This window comes from Piliocolobus tephrosceles, chromosome 4 (genome assembly GCF_002776525.5).
Source record: "Piliocolobus tephrosceles isolate RC106 chromosome 4, ASM277652v3, whole genome shotgun sequence".
Classification (NCBI taxonomy): domain Eukaryota; kingdom Metazoa; phylum Chordata; class Mammalia; order Primates; family Cercopithecidae; genus Piliocolobus; species Piliocolobus tephrosceles.
This window is the reverse complement of record NC_045437.1, coordinates 163,275,004-163,300,121: the sequence shown is the minus strand read 5'-3', so window position 1 is coordinate 163,300,121 and position 25,118 is coordinate 163,275,004. Positions and strand designations below refer to the sequence as shown.

The 25,118-nt window shown below is 41.7% G+C and overlaps 1 protein-coding gene and 1 non-coding gene across 2 annotated transcripts in view; both read right to left on the bottom strand.

Moving 5' to 3' along the window:
* The window catches only part of ALDH7A1 (aldehyde dehydrogenase 7 family member A1), a 53,637-nt gene that overhangs the window by 4,184 nt on the left and 24,335 nt on the right, over positions 1 to 25,118 (bottom strand). Inside the window, exons 8-16 of the mRNA XM_023197033.1 lie at positions 24,221 to 24,298; positions 21,715 to 21,812; positions 14,316 to 14,357; positions 12,058 to 12,152; positions 8,774 to 8,858; positions 7,126 to 7,232; positions 5,022 to 5,138; positions 2,883 to 2,980; positions 2,620 to 2,693 (exon numbers count right to left, since the gene is read on the bottom strand). Of these exons, the coding sequence (XP_023052801.1) occupies positions 2,620 to 2,693; positions 2,883 to 2,980; positions 5,022 to 5,138; positions 7,126 to 7,232; positions 8,774 to 8,858; positions 12,058 to 12,152; positions 14,316 to 14,357; positions 21,715 to 21,812; positions 24,221 to 24,298 (794 nt within the window). The remainder of the gene's footprint in view (positions 1 to 2,619; positions 2,694 to 2,882; positions 2,981 to 5,021; positions 5,139 to 7,125; positions 7,233 to 8,773; positions 8,859 to 12,057; positions 12,153 to 14,315; positions 14,358 to 21,714; positions 21,813 to 24,220; positions 24,299 to 25,118) is intronic.
* Positions 6,298 to 6,404, bottom strand: LOC111530949. Its single transcript, XR_002728075.1, has one exon. It is a non-coding gene; the product is annotated as a U6 spliceosomal RNA (small nuclear RNA).

Genomic DNA, 25,118 nt, shown 5'->3' with positions numbered 1-25,118 from the left:
TGGAGCTTGCAGTGAGCCAAGATCGTGCCACTGCACTCAAGCCCGGGGGACAGAGCAAGACTCTGTCTCAAAAAAAAAAAAAAAAAAAGTAGAAGAAATAAGTCCTAGTTAAAATGTCCCAAAAGATTCCCTATCCAGCTACGCACATGCTGGGTGAATGAACTAATCCACTTTCAAGGACCATGCTCACTATTCTGAGAGGTGGTACCCCACTACCCTCTGCGTGCTAGCCAGGCCTGCAGGGCCCTCCCTGCCTCTGTTTTCTACTGATTCTTCAGTCTGCAAGGGTCCTGAGTGCATCCAAGAAGAAAATGAAAAGAACAGCTGCTTCTTCTTTCTCCTACTAGTTGACTCCCACCTACTCCTGGACAGAAACCTTTATTATAATAGAGGATCAACACATAGTGTCTAAAGTTGTCAGGAGATAGCAGTGAAACATACTATTTAGAAAAACTGACATCAATTCAAAGGTAAATTTGCTTTTTTCTTTTAGTAAAAAGAATCTCAGCCAGGTACAGTAGCTCATAGCTGTATTCTCCGCACTTTGGGAGGCCAAGGCAGGTGGATCACAAGGTCAGGAGTTCAAGACCAGCCTGGCCAACATGGTGAAACCCCATCTCTACTAAAAAAAAAAACAACAAAAATTAGTCAGGCATGGTGGCGTGCGCCTATAATCCCAGCTACTCAGGAGGCTGAGGTGGGAGAATTGCTTGAACTGGGGAGGTGGAGGTTGCAGCAAGCCAAGATTGCACCACTGCACTCGAGCATGGGCAACAGAGCAAGACTCCATCTCAAAAAAAAAAAAAAAAAATCTCAATGTAGCCTCTGGGAAAGGAGGAGAAGAAAAGTATGGGCAAAACTCCTTTTTCCATTATAATACTTCTTCAAAACTTTTATTTATTTAGAGACAGGGTCAAACTCACTCTGTCACCCAAGCTGAAGCGCAGTGGTGGGATCATGGTTTATTTATTGCAGCCTCAAACTCTTAGGCTTAAGCGAGCCTTGAACCTCAGACTCACGAGAAGCTGGGAATACAGGTGTGTGCCACCATACCTGGCTAGTTTTTTTTTATTTTTTGTAGAGACAGGGTCCTACTATGTTGCCCAGGTTCATCTCAAACTCTTGGGCTTAAACAATTACAGGTATGAGCTACCACACCCAGCCCAAAACTTTTTTTGTTTTGTTTTGGGAAGACAGGGTCTCACTCTGTCACCCACGCTTGAGTGCAATGGCACAATCTTGGCTCACTGCAAGCTCCACCTCCCAGACTCAAGAGATCCTCCCAACTCAGCCTCCCAAGTAGCTGGGACTACAGGCACACACCACCATGCCTAATTTTTGTATTTTTTGTAGAGACAAGTTTTTGCCATGTTGCGCAGGTTAGACTTGAACTTCTAAGCTCAAGCGATCCGCCCGCCTCTGCCTCCCAAAGTGCCGGGATTCCAGGCATAAGCCAGTGTGAGTGGCCACCAGAACTTTAAAAATTAACTATAAAAGCTTAACTGAAGAATAGTCAATTGACTGAGTACAGTGGCTCATGCCTGTAATTCCAACACTTGGGGAAGCCAAGGCAGGTGAATGGCTTGAGCCCAGGAGTTTGAGACCAGCCTGGGTAACAATAGTGAGGGCCTGTTTCTAAAAAAAAAAAAAATTTTTAATTAGCTGGGTGTGGAGGCACATGCCTGTAATCTCAGCTATTCATGAGGCTGAGGCGAGAGGATTGCTTGAGCCTGGGAGGTGGAAGCTGCAGTGAGCTGTGATTGCGCCACTGCACTCTAGCCTGGGCAACAGAACAAGCCCCAGACACACACACACAAAAAAGGAATAGTCAATTTGAGAGAGCAGGCATGGGTTGGAAACAGGGAAAAGATAGACACTCATGCATTCAGGCAACTGCACAGTGCAGTGCAGGCCTAAGGGGTGAACTGAAAACAGGAGTCTTTTGTCAAAGTCCGTGCATCAAATAGTAATTGTAGTATTTGGTCTAAAAATATAAAAGAATGTTACTAATGATATAAACTTTTACAAGTATTAATGAATGTTTGTTTTGCTTCTATATTTAAAAAAAAAACAAGCAATTTATTTTACTTTGGATCATATTTAATAAATAATACTGAATATACAATGGTTAGGGAGAGTTTTTTAGGAAAAACTACTACCCAGTTTCAACATTAATAATGCATGACTTATTAAGAGGAAACAGGAGCAGAGCCCAGTGAAAAGAAACTTAGTATTCTATCTAGTGAAAAAGAGTATGTTTAACATTTATATGCCTACTTTGCAAATAAAAACCAGACTATTTCATGTAAAATAGGGATTCTTAAGCTTTTTTGGGTCTGCCAACTTCTCCCCAGAAAACAAATGCCACCATTTCAGGGGTTCACACATTTCAGGTTAAGGGCCTCTCCTCTAACCTGATGCTGCCTCTGAGGAGATGACACAGGACTCTATGCGATAACTTTGAATACAGAATGTAAGCTTTTTCAGTCCTGTTAGATCATATTAGGTTATTTCAGAATATAAGGAGTGTTTCAGTCTCTTGGTCAACCTTTTCTAAAAGCTACTAATGGTTTTTCTTTGCTGCCCAACATGGAAAAGGAGAAATGATTCTCTACGTACCAAAGGCACCTCCAATCTCAGCCCCACTTGTTGGAATGTTGACATTTACAATGCCACAGTCCGATCCTTTAGGTCTGTGTAAAAAGGGAGGCATGGTGAGAGCAATGAACAGGAAATTAAAAACAAACAAAAATAAATAAAGAATCTAAACCAAAGCTCAAAGGCTTTCAGTACTGAAAAATTGATTTTCAACTACAATGGCTTAAGTCCACTCACCACATAAATCAGACTTATATAAATTTTCAAAATAGAGAAAGTTGTACCCAAGCCAGCGGAAGATTCTGCCCAGATCTTTGGTAAAGATGCTACTTGAAAGTCCCTGTTTTACTTCATTATTCCATGCAAAGACCTCTTCTTCATTCTAAAAGGAGAGACACTGGAAGCTGTTAGATGTTACAGTGTTCAGGTCAAAAGTTCACTGACATAAAACTCATTTCCTCATATGCACCCGTATAATTATTTTAGTATACAAAAAAAAGGAAACCAAAGAGTCAAGTTTACTAACTGTTTCTCTTATAATTCAGATCATTAATAATAAGTAAAACTTTTTGGGATTTTTTCCCCTAATTATAATTTGAGAAACAAATATTAACACATTCTTCCTTTCATTCAAGCTACTACATATAATAGTTAATATCTATTGAGCTCTTATGTGTATAACACACTGATCTAAGCACTTAACATGCATTTAGTTATTTAATCCTCATCCTATAACACAGGTTTCCGGCCGGGCGCGGTGGCTCAAGCCTGTAATCCCAGCACTTTGGGAGGCCGAGATGGGCGGATCACGAGGTCAGGAGATCGAGACCATCCTGGCTAACACAGTGAAACGCCGTCTCTACTAAAAAATACAAAAAACTAGCTGGGCGAGGTGGCGGGCGCCTGTAGTCCCAGCTACTCGGGAGGCTGAGGCAGGAGAATGGCGTAAACCCGGGAGGCGGAGCTTGCAGTGAGCTGAGATCCGGCCCCTGCACTCCAGCCTGGGCAACAGAGCGAGACTCTGTCTCAAAAAAAAAAAAAAAACACAGGTTTCCTACTACCTCCCAATTTACAGATTGGGCAACTGAGGCCAAGAGAGGCTAATTTGCTCAAGAGCTCACACAGCCTCATAATGTACACAAACACATTACAAAACACAAAATTATATTATCTAGTCCCCATATGTGAAACGATAGGCAATTTAAAGCAAGAAATAAAGAAATGCAATCATATAATTGCAACAAGATGCAATTCTCACTATTCTTTAACTGTTAATAATGGTACATTCAAATCTTGATTCAATCTCTCTGCAGTCTCAAAATTAATCCTAAATATTGACTGGCAAGGCTAGGGCCTGTCTCAAGCTGGGAATGAGATCTTCTAATTTATTCACCTGTGTCGGTTTTTTTGGGTTTTGTCTATTTGTTTTAGAGACAGGATCTCTTCCCACCTCAGCCTCCCGAGTAGCTAGGATTACAGGTACATACCACACCTGGCTAATTTTTTAATTTTTTGTAGAGACAAGGTCTCCCTGTGTTGCGTAGGCTGGTCTTGAGCACCTGGCCTCAAGTGATCCTCTTAAAGCACTGAGATTACAAGCATGAGCCATTGTGCCCAGCTTCCTCACCTACTAAAACCTCTACAGTTTGAGATCAAGATATGAGAGCAGGGAAAACAAAACAAAACTCCGCAGCCTGTCCTCTGATGGAGTTTATAACTATAGGTCTTTTTTTTTTTTTTTTTTTTTTTTGAGACGGAGTCTCACTCTGTTGCCCAGGCTGGAGTGCAATGGTGCGATCTCAGCTCACTGCAATCTCAGCCTCCCGGGTTTAAGTGACTCTCCTGCCTCAGTCTCTTAGGTAGCTGGCATTACAGATTAGAGGCGCCCGTCACCGTGCCTGGCTTTTTTATTGTTTAGTAGAGATGGGGTTTCACCACATTGGCCAGGCTGGTCTTGAACTCCTGACTTCAGGTGATCCGCCTGCCTCACCCTCCCAAAGTGCTGGGATTACAGGCATGAGCCACCGTGCCCGGCCAACTTTAGATTACCTCCACATCTCATTTTGTCTGCTGACATGTTCATAGCACTCAGTCTGTCAAACCATCCAGTACCACGGTTCAGGAGAAGGTGACTCTATGGCCTACACAGCCCAGAATTAAGATGACACAAGAAATGATGACTACATACTCCATAAACTCCAACACTAGTGCATTACCCAATCTGGTTTTCCTGGCAGCTAGCTCGGCATGCTATAAAGTTTTAAAGTGTTTATCTCATATTTTATCCTGAACCTTCACATATCTACTATTCAGATTACTTTCTAAAACCCTCTTACAGGCTCATCAAGTGAAATTTAATCCACCATAATTTTCCTCTTATCATTTATTTCAACATTAGACTAGCGAACAGGAGGCACTTTTACCTTGAATTTAAAGACGTAGAGAATCGGGGCAAAAGTCTCTGTGTGTGCAATGGACGCATCGTGGGCAAGACCTATCACAATTGTCGGTTCTACATAATTTCCAGGGCGATCCATAACCTAATGCAGAGAAATGAAATAAAAAGAATGAAAGCATTTTGTTGTCTAGGATTTGGGGTCAGAGGATGCAATCTTTGCCTACACTTATAAAGAAAAAGTTAGCATCATTTATAGGTGAATTATTTCTCCAAAATAAATTCCAATCATGAAAGAAAATTCTCTCTTCCTGACATTGGTTCTAACTTAGTTGGTCAGAGAAAAATGGAAACAAAGAGTCAGGAAGGGATGCAGAGCCATGCCATGTGACACAACCAAGTTTTGTTGAACAAACACTGTTGGAAGCAGTTATTTTCACTCAGCCTGGAGTGCAATGGCTTGATCTTGGCTCACTGCAACCTCTGTCTCCTGGGTTCAAGCTATCCTCCCACCTCAGCCTCCCAAGTAACTGGGACTACAGGCACATACCAGCATGCCCAGCTACATTTTTTTTGTATTTTCAGTAGAGACTAGGTTTCACCATGTTGGCCAGGCTGGTCTTGAACTCCTGACCTCAAGTGATCTACCTGCCTCAGTCTCCCAGAGTGCTGGGATTACAGGAATGAGTCAACATGCCCGGCCACAAACAAATCTTTTTATTTAGGGGGGGTTTTGTTTTTGATTTGTTTTTTTTTGTTTTTTTTTTTTTTAGTTTGTTTTTTTGTTTTTGATTTGGTGTTGCTTTGTTGCCCAGGCTGCAGTGCGGTGATGTCATCACATTCACTGCAGCCTCAAACTTGTGGGCTCAGGCAATGCTCCCACCTCAGCCTCCCAAGTAGCTAGCACTACACGTGCATGCCACCATACTCAGCTAATTTTTTTTTTAGAGACAGGGTCTCACTATATTGTCGAGGTGGGTCTTGAACTCCTGGCCTCAGGCAGTCCTCCCACCACAGCCTCCCAAAGTGCTGAGATTGCAGGTATGAGCCACTGCAATCTGTGTTAATTTCTTTTTTAATGCTTATGATATGTATTTTTTTATTCTGTGCCTTAACTGACTTTTAAAATTAACAAATAAATAGATTGTTAACTGCTCTGAATACAAAGTCTCCTACTGTACTATGAAAAGGAATTCTCCTTTCCATACAAATATTTAGGGACCCAATTCAAAAGCAACCATGACTCAGTTTCTTATATGTCCTTCCAGAAATGTCCCATGCATTTTCTGTTGTCTTTTTTTTTTTTTAATATGGAATGCTTCACGAATTTGCATATCATCCTTGTGCATAGGCCATGCTAATCTTCTCTGTATCATTCCAATTTTAGTATATGTACTGCCAGAGCAAGCACTGTTGTCATTCTTTAAAACATGTATTTCTGGCCGGGCACAGTGACTCACGCCTGTAATCCCAGCACTTTGGGAGGCCCAGGCGGGTGGATCACAAAGTCAGGAGTTCTAGACCATCCTGGCCAACATGGTGAAACCCCTTCTCTACTAAAAATACAAAAATTAGCTGGGCATGGTAACGGGTGCCTGTAATCCCAGCTACTTGGGAGGCTGAGACAGGAAAATCACTTGAACCTGGGAGGTGGAGGATGCAGTGAGCTAAGATCACGCCACTGCACTCCAGTCTGGGCAACAGAGCGAGACTCAGGAGCCTAAGGTGGGATGACTGCTTTAGCCCAGGAAGCAGAGGTTGCAGTGAGCTGAGATGGCGCACCACTGCACTCCAGCCTAGGCGGCAGAGCAAGACCCTGTCACAAAAACAAACAGAGCCAAGTGTGGTGGCTCATGCCTGTAATCCCAGCACCTTGGGAGGCCAAGGTGGGTGGATCACTTGAGGCCAGGATGGCGCCACTGCACTCCATCCTGGGTGACAGAGTGAGACTCTGTCTCAAAAACAGACAAATAAACAAAAATATGTATATCCTTGTTTTATAATAATATATGAACAAAGATGGGAGAAGAGGATGTCAAATGGGGTCACTTTCCCAATATGCCCAGAGCCTTGCTTGTGTCTCAAGGAAAAGGTTAAAAAGCTGTCACAACTGATCTCAGAGCACCCCTTACCTTGCCCCCGTAGACCACTGTGCCACCTTCTTTTTTTGCTTCTTCCACTGCTCCAAGAAACATGCTCACCGACTGCTTGGTGTGGAGTGGCCCATAGAGAACATTAGCTGGACAGAGAAGAGGAAGCCTGGCTCATCATTTTGCCCTTTATGGCATCATTTTATTATTAGAACAGCTTTCTCAATGAACAGACCAATCCCTTCCTATATGCTCTCAATTGAGAACATAAGTCAGCATCCTTTTTCCATAAAGAACCAGATGGTAAATATTTTATGCTTTGGAGGACATACATGATCTCCATCCCAATACTCAACTCCATAATTGTAGTGCAAAAGCAGCCACAAATGACATGCAAATGAATGGGTATGTCTATGTGCCAAGAAACTTTTTTTTACAGAAACAGGCAGGGCCAAGTCTGTTTGCCAACCTCTAGCTTAAAGAATGGCTATCAGTTACTCAAAGTACTGCACTCAGAATATAGAGTCAGTTTACTCATTACAGTGTGACCATTCTCTAAGGAAACATCACAGTCTCAGTAGTTGGTGTGTAATTCAAGGGGGAAGAGAATGATGCTTTCTTATGTTATGGCTGCTGGAGACTAGAGCACTGACAGTGACCCAGCGACAGAGGAAGAAGGAAGATGTACGTAGGCCTCTATGAGGAGGAGGCAAGTTAGCAGAGCCATCCCCACTCTGGGTGAAGAATGTTTCCAGCAGACAGCACAGCAGGACAGAGCCTGGCATGCCCGGAACACTGAAAGGATGTTGGAGAAGGTAGAGTTCTGGGAGCAACAGGGAAAATGGACACAGAAAGGTTGGTGAGAAGGCAAGCAGGGCAGGAGGCAGAGAGCAGACCAGGAAGGATCAGGAGCCTGAAAAAAGAAGAAATCAAGAGGACTCTAGGTTTTAATCTAAAAGCAGGCCTGGTGCAATGGCTCACACCTGTAATCCTAGCACTTTGGGAGGCCGAGGCAGGCAGATTGCTTGAGGTCAGGAGTTTGAGACCAGCCTGGTCAACATGGCAAAACGCTGTCTCTACTAAAAATTACGAAAATCATTCAGGCGTGGTGGAATGCACCTGTAATCCCAGCTATTCGGGAGGCTGAGGCAGGAGAATTGCTTGAACCCAGAAGGCGGAGGTTGCAGTGAGCCGAGATCAAGCCACTGCACTCCAGCCTGGGCAACAGAGTGAAACTGTGTCTCAATACAAAAAAAAAAAAAAGAAAGGAAAAAAAATCTAAAAGCAATGAGAAGTTACTGAGGAGTATTTTAAGCAGGAGAGTGAATTAGCTGATTGCATTTTAAAAATCACTCTGTAGCAATGGATGCAGAAAGGTCAGTGAGGGGATTCTTGCAGCCTTCCACAAGAGGGTTGGTGTCGGCTTGGACAAGGGTAATAGTAATGAGAGAGAAGCACACTAAATCTCATTCCACCTAAACAACCTCTCCCAGTCTCACCCACTAGCCCACATCAAGCACCCAGGGTCGACACCTAGGAGCAGACACGATACCCCAAATCCTAATAACCTGCTTCACGTGCCTTCAGGCCTCTCAGGAAAGGGAAAGAAACTCCAAACCTCAGACCAGAAACACTTGTTAACAACAGCTCTCAAAAAGGGATCGCTTTGAAAACAGAAGGACATACTCACAGTCCCATGGGTTCCCAACTCGGATCTGTGCATAGGCCTTTTTAAGTCTGTTTACAACCTCATCGTGGATACTTTCATGTACAAACTAAGCAAAAAAAGAGATATTCAAGAGCATAGTATGATAAATGTACACATTTTTAAACAATGAATAATTTTCTTGATAGTTACTGAAATACTGTAATCTCTAAAAATATAAGCAAATCAAAGCATGTTTATTTTTTTAATTATATAATTTCTCATCTTAATATTAACTATATGAAGTTAAAAATTTCCTTTTAGGTAGATATTAGGATAAAATCATAGGTCCTGTTTTTTTTTTTTTTTTGAGACAGAGTCTCACTCTGTCACACAGGCTGGAGGACAGTGGCGTGATCTCGGCTCACTGCAACCTCCGCCTCCCAGGTTCAAGCGATTCTTATACCTCAACCTCCCAAGCTGCTGGAATTACAGGCACCTACCACCAGACCTAGCTAATTTTTTGTATTTTTAGTAGAGATGGGTTTTTGCCATTTTGGCCAGGCTGGTCTTGAACTCATGACCTCAGGTGATCCACCCACCTCGGTCTCCCAAAGTGCTGGGATAACAGGTGTGAGTCACTGCACCCGGTCCATAAGCCATGTCTTCATCAAGTTTCCAAGGATGTTTTTGGCTAAACTTCACAAATACATTAAAGAAGGCCTCAAGTACATCTGTCCCATACTATAACCCTAAGTCCCAGTGAACACAGAGCAGTCATAACTGACCTCCTCTGCTGGGTAACTACAAACACTTAGCCCCAGGCCATATAGGTCTCCAGAGGAGGCCTTAATTAGGTGAGGACAACCCTTGCGTTCTCTGGGTGGTTGTGAGGTCCATGCTATGCTCCAAGTGGCAGAGCTGAACTTGCCAAACCATCTACGCTCTGGGTTAGTCTCCATGTGATGAATGAATTGACATTATGAGAACTAGTCATGAAGCAGTCCATAGTATTGGAATTTTTATGTGTATATACTGCTAACTCTAAGGAAATCTATTTGGACAATGACTAATATTATCTATTAATATTTAAAACTAATATAAAGGACATCAATAAATATTTGCTCCAAAACACATGAAAAAAAAAAAAAACTGGCTGAATAGAGAAATATTTGACTTTCGTGTCATTTCATATTTTAACATGTAATGAAGGGTATAATCATTTGGAATACATGGCTTTTTCTTAGCTTTAATATAACCTTTAATGCAATTTAATGTTTATGGTGAACACATTTAATAAACTTTAATGTTACAAATATAGTATCAGATTATTTGAGAATGTCAGCTATGTAAAAACAAAGATTTATTTCATTTGTGCAAAACACCTGAAAAAACAAGTATGAAAAGTGTGAGTGGCCAGGCGTGGTGGCTCACACCTGTAATCCCAGCACTTTGGGAGGCCAAGGCAGGCAAATCACCCAAGGTCAGGAGTTTGAGACCAGCCTGGCCAACATGGCAAAACCCCATCTCTGCTAAAAATACAAAAATTAGCCAGGCACGGTGGTGGGTGCCTGTAGTCCCAGCTACTCGGTAGGCTGAGGTGGGAGAATCACTTGAACCTGGGAGGTGGAGGTTGTGGTGAGCTGAGATCACACCATTGCTCTCCAGCCTGGCCAACAGAAAGACTCCATCTCAAAAAAAAAAGAAAAAACAAGAAACGTGTAAGGTAAAGATAATTTTCATATCTTTTAGCTTATTCTAATTAATTTAGATTATATCAGTCTTATAAAGAATTTGTTCACACTCATCACGAATGAGAACAAAAACCCAAAGCCAATTCCTTAATAATTCAACTGAATTATTCCTTTTTCATTACAAAAGGAAAACTCAACAATAATAAAAAAGGCTCAAGTCCAACAGAGCTTAAAAAGAATTTTTGTTAAATGGCAAATGCAGTCAAATTTTGTACCTAACTAAAATTTCCTCAGGGCCGGGCATGGTGGCTCCCACCTGTAATCTCAGCACTTTGGGAGGTCGAGGTGGGTGGATCACCTGAGGTCAGGAGTTCAAGACCAGCCTGGCCAACATGGTGAAACCTCATCTCTACTAAAAATACAAAAATTAGCCAGGCAGGGTGGCACATGCCTGTAGTCCCAGCTACTCAGGAGGCTGAGTCAGGAGAATCGCTTGAACCCAGGAGGTGGAGGTTGCAGTGAGCAAGATCACACCACTACACTCCAACCTGGGCAACAGAGCGAGACTCCAACTCAAAAAAATAAAAATAAATTTAAAAAAGCAAAAAACTTGCTTATAGTATAGTCTTTTAGTACCATAAAGTCATGAAAATCAAAGTTGTAACACATACTAAACTGAAGTCCAGTTCAATCTAAGTATAGAGATTAAACTTCCTAAATCCCACACTGAAGCTAAACCACATCTCCTTATATACACTTCATATTAATCTGTCCTCTCTATATATATACGTATGCAGGCTATAGATGTATATAGAGAGATCACACATGTACAGAACCATTTGCTTTTCAATGAATCATATCACTTCAAGTCAAATCTAATTCTAGACTTGAAGCTAAAAATTAAAATGTTTATTGATTGGTTGGTTGAGACAGAGTCTTGCCCTGTCGCCCAGGCTGGAGTACAGTGGTGCAAATCATGGCTCATTGCAGCCTCATTGAGCCCTTTCCTGGGCTCAGTCAATCCTCCTGCCTCAGCCTCCCAAGTAGCTGGGACTACAAGCATGAGCCATCATGCCTTGCTAAATTTTTTTAACTTTTTATAGAGACAGGGAATCACTATGTTGCCCAGGCTGGTCTCGAACTACTGGGCTCAAGCAATACTCCTGCCTCAGCCTCCCAAAGTGTTAGAATTATATGTTTGAGATACTGTGCCCAGCCTAAAATGTTCAACATGGTTTACTACTTAAAATGTTTTTATAAAAGAGCAAGACTCTATTTTTAGTTATAGTTTAATAATTTTTTTATTTTTATCCTGTTTTATTCTCTAAGTGACATTGAACTTCGTCCATATTGTTCTAGGAGTAGGACTGAAAATAGGTCTCATCTCCTAGTCCAACTCCAATCAATTGGTAGTGGAACCCCTACTAGCTTGGGGTGGGAAAAAGGCAAAGTCCCTGATTGATTAACAACATCTGCCATAAGCACAGAAAGAGAACTGCACCACATATTTGCCAGCCACATCTAGAGAGCACATCGTTCTAGCAGTATTGCTGACACCTCCCTAACAGCAGAACTCATTAAAAAGTAGTGTTTTAAAAGCAAGACAATCTCACAGGCCTATGCAGATATACTCACCAGTCGCCTCGCAGTGGTACACCTCTGGCCAGCAGTTCCCACAGCAGCGAAGAGAGCTGATGGAACAACTAAGCTGAGGTCTGCATCTTCAAAGGCTTAGGAAAGCACAAACACTTCCAACAGTGAATCAAAACAGGTAGACAAGGTATTTGTTAGCTAGTATAAAACAATGTTGTTTTCTGGTTTTGGTTTTGTTTTTTTTGTTTGTTTGGTTGGTTTTTTTTGAGACAGAGTTTTGCTCTTGTTGCCCAGGCTGGAGTGCAATGGCACAATCTTGGCTCACTGCAACCTTCGCCTCCCGGGTTCAAGAGATTCTGCCTCAGCCTCCTGAGTAGTTGGGATTACAAGGATGTACCACCACGCTTAGCTAATTTTTGTATTTTTAGTAGCAATGGAGTTTCACCATGTTGGTCAGGCCAGTTTCAAACTCCTCACCTCAAGTGATGCACCCACCTTGGCCTCCCAAAGTGCTGGGATTACAGGCATGAGCCACCGTGCCCGGCAAAAATTTTTATAAAGCGCAGTAAAAGAACATCAAAACTATTGTTGTAAAGTAAGCATATTAATGTCACAAAGACATATATACACATGAGGGGGAAAGGCACACTCTTCTTCCAAGGAAGATTATGAGCTCTATGATCTTTGCCCAGATCATAGAAGGGTAAATTGAGGCTCTCGCCCCTCTGGTCTCTTCATCTGTTATTTCTCAGGGGTTTGTTTGTTCTTTTTTTTTTTTTTTTGAGATGGGGTCTCACTCTGTCACCCAGGCTGGAGTATAGTGGCACTACAGCCTTGACCTCCTGGGCTCAAGCAATCCTCCCACCTTAGCCTCTCAGTGGCTAGGACTATAGGTGTGCACCACCACACCCACGTAATTTTTGTATTTTTTGTATAGATGGGGTTTCACCATGTTGCCCAGGCTGCTCTCAAATTCCTGGATCAAGTAATCTACCCACCTTGGCCTTCCAAAGTGCTGGCATTACAGATGTGAGTCACCACGCCCAGCCTATTTTAACTTTTCAAGCCTCAGTTTCCTCATCTGTAAAATGGGGCAATAATGCCTGGGGTAATAATGGATGGTAGTAAGTAGATAAGGAGGAGCTGTGCTCTGAGGTCTGGCTACCAGGATACAAATACTAGCATTTGTCATTTGCTATCCTGTCACTTCAGGTATACAATCATTGTAAGTCTCAGAATATAACCTTCAAATTAGATTAATAGCAATATTTACTTCATAGGATTGTTGTAGGGATTAAATGAAATAATGCATATAAAATAGCTGAACACAGTACCTGGCAGACACTAGTGCTCACTAAATGTGAACTATATTTTTTACTGAAGTCTCTCCTTAAAAGTTCATCTAGAGGCCAGGTGCGATGGCTCATGCCTGTAATCCCAGCACTTTGGGAGGCCAAGACAGGTGGATCACCTGAGGTCAGGAGTTCAAGACCATCCTGGCCAACATGGTGAAACCCCATCTCTACTAAAAATACAAAAATTAGCTGGGCATGGTGGCATGCACCTGTAATTCCAGCGACTCGGAAGGCTGAGGCAGGAGAACAGCTTGAACCTGGGAGGTGGAGGTTGCAGATTGCACCACTGCACTCCAGCCCGGGTGACAGAGTGAGACTCCATCTCGAAAACAACAAAAAAAGTTCATCCAGAACAAACACTTCACCATATACTTCTTATATCTTACACATACTCCTTATATGTGTCAACTACAAATATCTAAGCATTTTTGTGACAAACTCAAACAGTTAAAAAAGAGTATTAAGTAATCTCTAAGCCTACAGGTAAGTGATTTTTTTGTAATGCCTTAAGGACATGTTCTTCACCAATATAAAAGCACTCAATATTCCACTAAAGACAAAATAATGTTTTTGAAATCTAAAGAAATGATCAAGTTACATAAGAGTTACTTAAGTTATTCTAGAGAAATGTGGCCAGTTTTCAGGAAACAGAAGAAGAAAAATCAATAAATAATGCCACACTACAATGGCAATGGCAGTCTCACTCACAGGTTCTAGACCATCCCAGGTAACATGTTCTAAACAGGAATACCTCTCCTTTTTAGTTACCTCTGCCTTCAAACCAAGCTTGTGTCCTGTCTCCCAAGTAAAATTCCTAAACACAGGGACTAGGTCTCAGGCATATGCAACATGGAAGAAATGAGATCCGAAACAAGTTTCATATATTCAGGATGGCGATTGTGGAAACTGAATAGAAAACAAACAAAAACAAAGGGGCAGCCTTACCAATAATGGCATTGTTTCCTCCAAGTTCCAACAAACTTCTCCCTTTAAAAAAAATTATATATAAAAATCAATGCCTAGTTCCATATTTACTGCATACTGCTATATAGCCTAATACCAATTATTAAATTATATAGCCTGTCCAATTATTTTTTATATAGCCTATCCCAATCATATAGCCTATCTCGATTACACCCTATCCCAATTATTTTTCAACTTAAGATTTTCTAATTTATAAAGTAGCATTACTATTGTATCAATATCAAATGTACTGATTTTAGTAACTACTGTGGTTATACAAGAGAATGTCAACATTCTTAGGAAATACACCAAAATATTTAGTAATAAAGGGGACATATCTTTGACTTAATCCAAACAGTTCAACAATAATATGCACCCACAGAGAGTGTGCTTTGTGTGTGTGTGTGTGTGTGTGTGCCCGCGCGCGCACTCATAGATGTTGCTGGAGAGAGAAAATGATAAATCAAGTGGGGCAAAATGTAAGCAATTAGTGACTCTGATTAAAGGGTTTACAAGAATTCCTTATGTTGGTCGTATAATTTTAGGTTTGAAATATACATGAAAGTCTACAGCCAAACCAAACCACCCTGAACGTGCCCAGTCTTGTCTGAAATTATTCAAGAAAAATAAAATAAAATGGGACAGCCACTGTAGAAAACAGTACGGCAACTGCCCCAAAAAATTAAACAACAGAGCCTGGGCAACACGGCAAGACCTTGTCTCTACAAAAATTAAAACAAATTAGCTGGGCATGGTACTGCCTGCCTGTAGTCCCAGCTACTTGTGAAGCCCAGGAATTTGAGACAACAGTGAGCCGTGATCGCACCACTGCACTCCAGCCTGGGCCAACAGAATGAGACTGTCTCAACTAAGTAAGTAAGTAAGTAAACGAATGAATGAATGAATGAATGAATGAATTACCATATGATCGAGTAATTCCACCTCTGAGTATATAACCAAAGGTAGTAAAAGCAGAGACTCTGTAGATATTTGTACACCAATATTCATAGTAGCATAATTCACAATAGCCAAAATGTGGCAGCAACCCAAATGTGCATCATCTGATGAATTAGTAAAGTAAATGTGGTATATAAATACAATGAAATATGCAGCCTTTTTAAATTTTTATTTTATTAATTTTTTTTTTTTTTTTTTTTTTGAGACAGGGTCTGATTCTGTTGCCCAGGCTGGGCTATACTGGCATGATCATGGCTTACTGCAGCCTCAACTTCCTGGGCTCAAGCAATTCCCCCACCTCAGCCTCCTAAGTAGCTGGGACAACAGGCATGCACCACCATGCCCAGCTCATTTTTGTACTTTTTTTTAGCAGAGACAGGATCTTGGCATGTTGCCCAGGCTGGTCTCGAACTCCTAGGCTCAAGAGATCCTCCCACCTTGGCCTCCCAAAGTGCTAGGGTTACAGGCATGAGCCACCACACCTAGCTTATCATAGAGCCTTAAAAAGGAAATCCTACTACATGCTACAAGATGGTTGTACGTTGGGCTGGGCACAGTGGCTGTAATCCCAGCACTTTGGGATTTTAGTCTCTACTAAAAATACAAAAATTAGCTGGGCGTGGTGGCAGATGCCTGTAATCCCAGCTACTCGGGAGGCTGAGGCAGAAGAATTGCTCACACCCAGGAGGCGGAGGTTGCAGTGAGCTGAGATCGCACCACTGCATTCCAGCCTGACAACAGAGTGAGACGCCATGGTTGTACCTTGTAGACATTGTGTTAAGTGAAATAAGGTAGTCACCAAAGGACAAATACTTACAACCCCACTCAAATGAAAGTAGTCCATATCAATGAAACAGAAAGAAGTAGAAGGGTGGCTACCAAGGGCTGGGTGTAGGGGGAAGGAGGGATTAGTGTTTATAGGCTACGGAGTTTCAGTTTTACCAGATGAGAAAGTTCTAAAGATAGGCTATATGATCATGTGAATGTACTTGACACTACTGAACTGTGTACCATCTTAACCATTTTTAAGTAAATTTTATGTTGTGTGGACTTTCCCCCCACAATCAAAAAGAAAGAAAGAAAGAAACCTATGGCCCATAAGGCCACCACAAAAATCTCTCCTTACAATTTGATAGTGTCTTCCAATCTTTTCTCTGTGAATTTATATTTAGTTGAGATTATTTCATTTTACTTTATTTTCTGATGTCTTACACCTTTCCCCTAAGTTATTAAGACTCATGAAAAGAAAAATCACTCCACAGCATTCCATCATGAAGACATGGCAAATTTTATTTGGCTGTTTCTCTAGTGTTTAATATATTTTTGATTATCTACTCAGGTTAGGACTCTTGATAGACACTGCCGACCTATATTCTAGAAAAGTTATATAGCAGGCCATGAGTGCCATTCTTTTCTTTCAGTCGAAGTCTTGCTCTGTGGCCCAGGTTGGAGTACAGTGGCGTGATCTCAGTTCACGGCAAACCTCCACCTCCTGAGTTCAAGTGATTCTCCTGTCTCAGCTTCCCAAGTAGCTGGGACAAGCATGCGCCATCACGCCCAGCTCATTTTTGTATTTTTATTAGAGACAGGGTTTTGCCATGTTGGCCAGGCTGGTCTTGAACTCCTGACCTCAGGTGATCCGCCCGCCTCGGCCTCCCAAAGTGCTGGGATTACAGGCTTGAGCCACCGCAACCAGCCCACCATTTTTTTTTTCTTTCTTTTTTTAAGAGTCACCCAGGCTGGAATACAGTGGTGCTATCATAGCTCACTGCAGCCTCAATTTCTGGGTTCAAGCAAACCTCCATCCTCAGCCTCCCAAGTAGCTCAGACAACAAGCACGTGTCACAACACCTGGCTTGTTTTCTTTTGTTTTGTTTTAAGAGATGGGTTTTCACAATGTCGCCCAGGCTCTGGTCTCAAACTCCTGGCTTCCAGCGATCCATCCACCTTGGCCTCCCAAAGTGCTGGGATTACAGATAGGAGCCACTACACCTGGCCTATAAATGCCATTCTTACCTTACTCCTCCCAGCATAAAGATCTGAGAGATTTGTTTGCCTCAATTTTAGACATATGTTTATTTATTTATTTTTGAGACAGACTCTCACTCTGTTGCCCAGGCTGGAGTGCAGTAGTGCAATCTCAGCGTACTGCAACCTCTGCCTCTGGGTTCAAGCAATTCTCTTGCCTCAGCCTCCCGAGTAGCTGGGCATGCCACCACACCCAGCTAATTTTTTTGTATTTTAGTAGGGATGGGAATTTCACAGTCTAGCCCAGGCTGGTCTTGAACTCTTGCCCGGCCTTAGACATACATTTATTAATGATCTTTTGATCATAAATTTCCTTAAGTGCACTTTAAAATCAGCTTCCACGTGAATAACTTTTATTCATTTGTGATATCAGGAGCATATGTGACAACAGGAGAGTATCTTCTCATTTTCGTTGCTCTGAAACAGGTAAGCATCAAGTGAATATTAATTATGAAGACGTGGCTGTTATTACCAAAAGCCACCAAATGCTACACCATCTCTAGTCTCTGCTGCAATCATTGAATTAATGACAGTTTGCTGGCTATAGCATAGCACTATGCTAGGTGTTAAGAAGAGAAGGAAGGAAACAGAAGCTTCTACACCTGCCATTAGCTTCTCCTGCCTGGCTGCAAGTGATGTTTGGCAGAAGAGGAGGGATCTATACTTTCTACATCCTTCCAGTTCTCTATCAGGCACTCTCTGACTATACTCCTAACCACCAACTCCTCCAAGAAAAGCACCTATAACTTAAGAGAGGCAGACACATTTTAAAAAGTATAATTCTACTATTCCTACTACTACTACTACTACTACTACTACTTAGCCAAGAACAACAAACTACTGCCTTGAGTAAGGAAAAGGGGAGAAAGCTGAGAAGATGAAATCCGCTAGTGGAACTAATGATGTTGAGAATCTTTTCATGTGTTAATTGGCCATTTAAGATGTCTATTCTAGGCCTGGTGCGGTGGCTCATTGCTTGTAATCCCAGCACTTTGGGAGGCCGAGGCGGGCGGATCACAAGGTCAGGAGTTCAAGACCAGCCTGGCCAATATGGAGAAACCCTGTCTCTACTAAAAATACAAAAATTAGGTGTGGTGGCACATGCCTGTAGTCCCAGCTACTTGGGAGGCTGAGGCAGAAGAATCGCTTGAACCCAGGAGGCGGAGGTTGCAGTGAGCCGGGATCTCCCCCACTGCACTCCAGCTTGGGTAACAGATCATGAGAGTCCATCTCAAGAAAAAAAAAAAAGATGTCTATTCAAATCCAATGCCCATTTTTAAGTGGGTTGTCTTTCATATTCTTAAATTTTAAGAGTTCTTTAGATATTCCACATACAAGTTCCTTATCAAATGACTTCCAAACATTTTCTGCCATTCTGTAGGTTGTTCTTTTCACTTTTTCCTGATGTCCTTTGAATCACAAAATGCTTTAATTTTGATAAAAACTAATTTGTCTTTTAATTGTTGTTGCTTGTGCTTTAGTTGTCATTTCTAAGAAACTATCGCCTAATCCAAGGTCATGAAAACTTATTCCTATGTTTTCTTTTTTTTTGAGACGGAGTCTTGCTTTGTCGCCCGGGCTGGAGTGCAGTGGCCAGATCTCAGCTCACTGCAAGTTCCGCCTCCCAGGTTTACGCCATTCTCCTGCCTCAGCCTCCCGAGTAGCTGGGACTACAGGCGCCCGCCACTTCGCCCGGCTAGTTTTTTGTATTTTTTTAGTAGAGACGGGGTTTCACCGTGTTAGCCAGGATGGTCTCGATCTCCTGACCTCATGATCCGCCCGTCTCGGCCTCCCAAAGTGCTGGGATTACAGGCTTGAGCCACCGCGCCTGGCCACCTATGTTTTCTTTTAAGAGTTTTAAAGGTCTTTGATACATTTTGAGTTTGTCCTTGCATAGGAGATGTAGTAGGGGTCCGACTTCACACTCATATGTGTATAGACAGCTGGTTGTGTCAGTACCATTTGTTAAAAAGACCATCCTTTCCCCATTGAAATGTCTTGTCACCCTTGACACAACTGACCATAAATGCAAGAGTTTATTTCTGGACTTCCAATTCTATTCCATTGATTTTTATGTCTATCCGTATGCTGGTGCCACATAGTCTTGATTATCATAGTTTTGCCATAAATCTTTTGACTAAGAAGTGACAGTCCTTCAATTTTCTTCTTTTTAAGATTGCTTTGGCTTTTTGGGGTCTTTGGCATTGTCATATTAATTTTAGGATTAACTTGTCAATTGTTATAAGACAGAAAACTGGGATTTTTACAGGAATTGCATTGAATCTTTAGATCATGTGGACCACACTGATAACTTGACAACATTAAATCTTCCAAAAACTGAAAAGGGGATATCTACTCATTTATTTATGTCATCTTTAATTTATTTTGATGATGATTTTAGTGCTTCATGCAACAGACTTACACTTCTTCTGTTAAATGTATTCCTAAGTATTTTATTCTTTTTGATGCTACTACTAATTGAATTGTTTTATGGATTTCATTTTTGGATTGTTCATTGTTAATGCATAAAAATGTAATTGATTTTTGTATCTCAATCTTGAGTCCTGCAACCTTGCTGACCTTTTTTATTAGCTGTTTTTTTAATAAATTGCTTTGCCTAATAAAAAGCAATGCCTACATAGTTAAACAGTCAACAGATTAGTCAAATTTTGTCTTATGCTGAGGTAAAAGTCTAAAATTCAGCCCAACAGCCAAAAATCGACAGCCAGTATTATCCTCGAAAACCTTGGAAATCATTCATAAAGCACAGTACGGTATACAAAGCCATGTCTATACAACTCTTTTCAATCGTGTATCCATGATCCATAACCATGATCCATATGCATATGGATACATATCCATGATCCATATGATTCATATACATGAAAGAGCAGATTTAAGCCCTCTATTCCACACTCACTATAAGTTCTGTACTCAGTGCTCCTGTTTAAATGATGACATTTTTCTCACCACTATACTAATGAGAAATGACATTTTTCTTATTTAATTTGCCAAACAGGCTAGTACAATTTGATAAGTGTAAAAAGTAAGTAGAGGTTCCTCTTCAAAGATTTGCCTCCCCATCTAATTAAAAATAAATAACTTCTCTTAAAAGCAAAATTTATTCAAAGACCTGTGCTCCTAAATATTTGCTCTGGCATGCCTATACTGGTCCAAGTACACATTAGGTTATAGCCTGTTCCTCTTCCTTATTTAAAAGTGTTTTTACTTTTCTCAGCATTCCTCAAGTTACTTTCTCCTTCCTTTGTTCTCCTCTACCTTTGCCTCTTTTAAAAAGTTCTAAGTTGCTAGCCAGTCGGGACCAGTACAAAATGTGAGGTTCCATTCCAGTCAATGGAAACCGGACACAGCAGTAGAGTGGACGCATCAGGTTATAAATGACCCCGTCTCCTTTGTCCAGTGTACTCTCGTGCCAAAACTACTGGTGAGTGTACCCTTTCTACAGGAAATAAAAATGGCCTTACTAAATAAATTTATGTTCAAGTACTATTTCTTTACAGTATGAAAAAACAAACATTTCAAACATAAATATTCTACGTGATTCAATTATACCCATTTAGAGAGAAAATGACTTCCTTTCATAAATTTTTTTTTTTTTAGATAGAGTCTCGCTCTGTCACCCAGGCTGGAGTAGAGTGACGTGATTTTGGCTCACTACAAGCTACGCCTCCCAGGTTCAAGTCATTCTCCTGCCTCAGCCTCTCGAGTAGCTGGGACCACAGGCGCCCACCACCACGCCCAGCTAATTTTTTGTATTTTTAGTAGAGATGGGGTTTCACTGTGTTAGCCAGGATGGTCTCGATCTCCTGACCTTGTGATCCGCCTGCCTCAGCCTCCCAAAGTGCTCATATTTTCATAAATTTTGGTATTTAAATTTAAGACTTCCGGCCGGGCGCGGTGGCTCAAGCCTGTAATCCCAGCACTTTGGGAGGCCGAGACGGGCGGATCACAAGGCCAGGAGATCGAGACCATCCTGGCTAACACGGTGAAACCCCGTCTCTACTAAAAAATACAAAAAACTAGCCGGGCGAGGTGGCGGGCGCCTGTAGTCCCAGCTACTCCGGAGGCTGAGGCAGGAGAATGGCGTAAACCCGGGAGGCGGAGCTTGCAGTGAGCTGAGATCCGGCCACTGCACTCCAGCCTGGGCGACAGAGCGAGACTCCGTCTCAAAAAAAAAAATAAATAAATAAATAAATTTAAGACTTCCCTAATATTCAACTGCTAATAACTGCACCCTTTTCTTTTACTTAGACATTCAAATAAACATGACCACTGCCTCCATGGAAAAGGTTGAGGGGAAAACAAAAACTCAACTTTTAGATTTCACCTCCATATCTGAGAGAATTAAAATCCTCATTAGAAAGCCAACACTTACCAAACCTCTCCTGCACCATCAGGGCCACCTGTTTTCCCACCTGAGTGCTCCCAGTGAAGGACAGCAGGTTCACTTGTTCATCTTTGGCCATTGCTGTGCTGCAAGGGAACAGACATGGTCGGTCACCCAAGCAGAGAAACCCAGCAATGACAACTTCTAATGGTACCTAGCTGAAGTGCCCTTGGAAAAGCAGGCCCTCGAAGCTACAAGAAAGTCTGTCCCAGGGGAGCAAGGGAACGTCTTCATGAGAAGGAAAAAAGTTTTTCACAAGTAGAACCATATGGCAGAAGAGGCTAACCTGCTGTGAACATTTGAATAGAAATCACCTAGAGGAAGTTGTTAGAGAAGAAAGTCTTTCCTATACTGAGTGAGTGACTGGACAATATGATCTTAGCATCTCCTTGCTGAGCATTCCAGTTTTACAGACTGTTAACTGCTGTGTAATTCCTTTAAAGATTAAAACTTGGGCAGGACCAGCCTAGGCAACATGATGAAACCCCGTCTCTACACAAAATACTAAAATTAGCCAGGTGTGCAGGCATGAGCCTGTAGTCCCAGCTACTAGGGAGGCTGCGGTGGGAGGATCACTTGAACCTGGGAGGCGGAGGTTGCAGTGAGCTGAGATCGAGCCACTGCACTCCAGCCTAGGTGACACAGTGAGACCCTGTCTCAAAAAAATAAAAGAAATAAAAAATAAAAGAAATAAAACTTAAAAGCCTGTAGGGAAATATCCTAAAGCAGGGGTCCCCAAGCCCCAGGATGCCGACCAGTACCAGTCTGTGGCCTATTAGGAACCAGACTGCACAGCAGGAGGTAGGCAGCAGGCAACCCAGTGAGCATTACTGCCTGAGCGCCACCTCCTGTCAGATCAGCGGCAGCATTAGATTTCATAGGAGTGTGAGCCCTGTTGTGAACTGTGCATGCAAGGGATCTAGATTGCATGCTCCTTATGAGAATCTAACTAATGCCTTATGATCTGAGGTGGAACAATTTCATCCTAAAACCATCCCCCTGCCGTGGTCCACGGAAAAATTGTCTTCCACTAAACCAGCCCCAGTCCCTGGTGCCAGAAAGGTTGGGGACCGCTATCCTAAAGTATTCCTCACGGAAGTTGACTTACAAAGGCTATGCTAGGATTTCCAGTTGCTTCTAAGGAATGCAAATCAGACACTACTGATTTGAACCTCTCTGTTCCTAGTTCAGTGCTACAAAAGGTCCACTGTCAGCCAAGCGGGGCAGCCACAGCATCAGTCTAACGTAGGGCTGTACGGCTTGGCTCAGTTACCTAGGTCAGTCTTCCGAGGCTCAACCTAGCAAGCATGAGCACTAATACTCAAAGTGGCTGCTGTTTAACATGCTCCTGTATATACTATCATAATTATCTGAGCTATTGCAAGGCCAATACAAGCACTAGATACCCAGAATGCAAGAATACAGTCAAAGGCCGACTCATGTTTTAAACGACACTTAGATAATATTTCACTCTGCATTGTACATGTGGGAGTTGTATTTTGTAAAATTTTCTCATTAATATGAAAAATGGAGTAACTTATTGCACCTTTTTGAGATTGCCCAGTAAGCACAACAGTATGTGAAAAGTGTGGGAAGGCGAGGAAACTAACACTTTAGCCACATCAGTATGGGTTGTAAGACTTGACTCCTGGAAAACTCACCTAATCAAAGTCTAAGCTGATAAGAACCTCAGCTTTTATCTCAGTTCAGCACAATTATAGTCCGTGTCATCTTAGTATCATGCCAAGTAAAAGCAGCAAGACACAAAAGGCCACATACTATATGACGACATTTATACAAAATGTCTCAAATAGGTAAATCCATAGAGACAGAAAATTCTTCAGTGGCTGTCAGGGCATGAGAGCAGGGGGAATGGGAAAAGACTGCCAATGGGTATGGGATTACTTTCTGGGCTGATCAAAATGTTCTGGAAAAAGATAGTGGTGATAATTGTACAATACCCTGAATATTTTAAAAACCACTATATTGTACACTTTAAAAGGGAGGATTTTATGGTACACTAATTGTGAATTATATGGCAATTTGAAAAGAAAAAAACAATTTTACTAAAAAGAGGCTGTGTTCCCAAGGTTCCCTTTTTCGGTCAGCTGAGAAACTCAGACAATAGGCTAGGTTCTCGGCAGGCGGTGAGACCCCAGACTACAATTTCATAACTTTCTTTGTAAGTAAACACCTTAACAAACCAAGTGTCAGGAAGTCACAGGCTGCCCCCCAGTACAGCAGTTTGTTATTTCAGGATATAAACACCTTAGAAATAGTACCTCTGGGCAATTAAAAAGACAATTCTTATTCATCCTCCAATAGAGGTTAGGCGTTAATACAATAAGAACCCAACAAACTCCATAATAATAATGATTTCAAAAACCATTCTCAACTCCTTAGTTAAAAGTGAGTTCACTACTCTAGTAACGATGATTCTAGTTGGTGAACCTGGGGTCCTTCAACAGAGGATGCTCTCAGCCTAATAACCTACCCAATATCTGCTCCACCACAAGTCAAGGAACAAATCGCACCAGGCAGCTTGTTGTCCTCCAGAACCTTGGCTATTATCCTAGAAAGGAAAAAGCAATTATTGAGGCAATAATTTAATTTCTGAAGTCATTTTTTTTAAAAACAAGGAATAAATTCCAACCACTTGACTCTCCTTTTTTCAACTTTCTCTCCCATCCCTCAAATATACTACTCTCTTGCTTTTTCAGCCCACTTTTCAATTTCTAAGTCACTGTTCCTAAATGGCCTTCTAACATTAAGAACACTCTTATACCAGACTCTGCCCTCAAACATTCAGACCTGGATTTCTCCTCACATATTGAAAATGCTGTTTTCAAAAAACTATTAGCAGAATTTTTTTTTTTTTTTGTCCTGAAAGAATCTTGAGGCCAGGTGTGGTGGTTCATGCCTGTAATCCCAGCACTTTGGGAGGCCAAGGCTGGTGAATCACTTGAGGTCAGGAGTTCAAGACCAGCCTGGCCAACATGGTGACACCCCATCTCTACTAAAAATATAAAAATTAGCCAGGAGTGATGGTGGGAGCCTGTAATCCCACCAACTCAGGAGGCTGAGGCAGGAGAATCGCTTGAACCTGAAAGACAGAGGTTGCAGTGAGCTGAGATTGTGCCACTGCACTCCAGCCTGGGAGACAGAGCAAGACTCTATCTCAAAAAAAAAAAAAAAGAATCTTGAGAAGAAGAAAAAAACACAGAACATAAATAGAAGACACAAAGCATTGTTTAAGTAGCTCAAATTGTCAGTTTTCAAGTATTTTCTACCAAACTATGAGGACACATCTGGTTTAAGACAGCAGACTGATCACTGGGCCATTTATTTATTTATTTATTTATTTATTTATTTATTTATTTATTTATTTATTT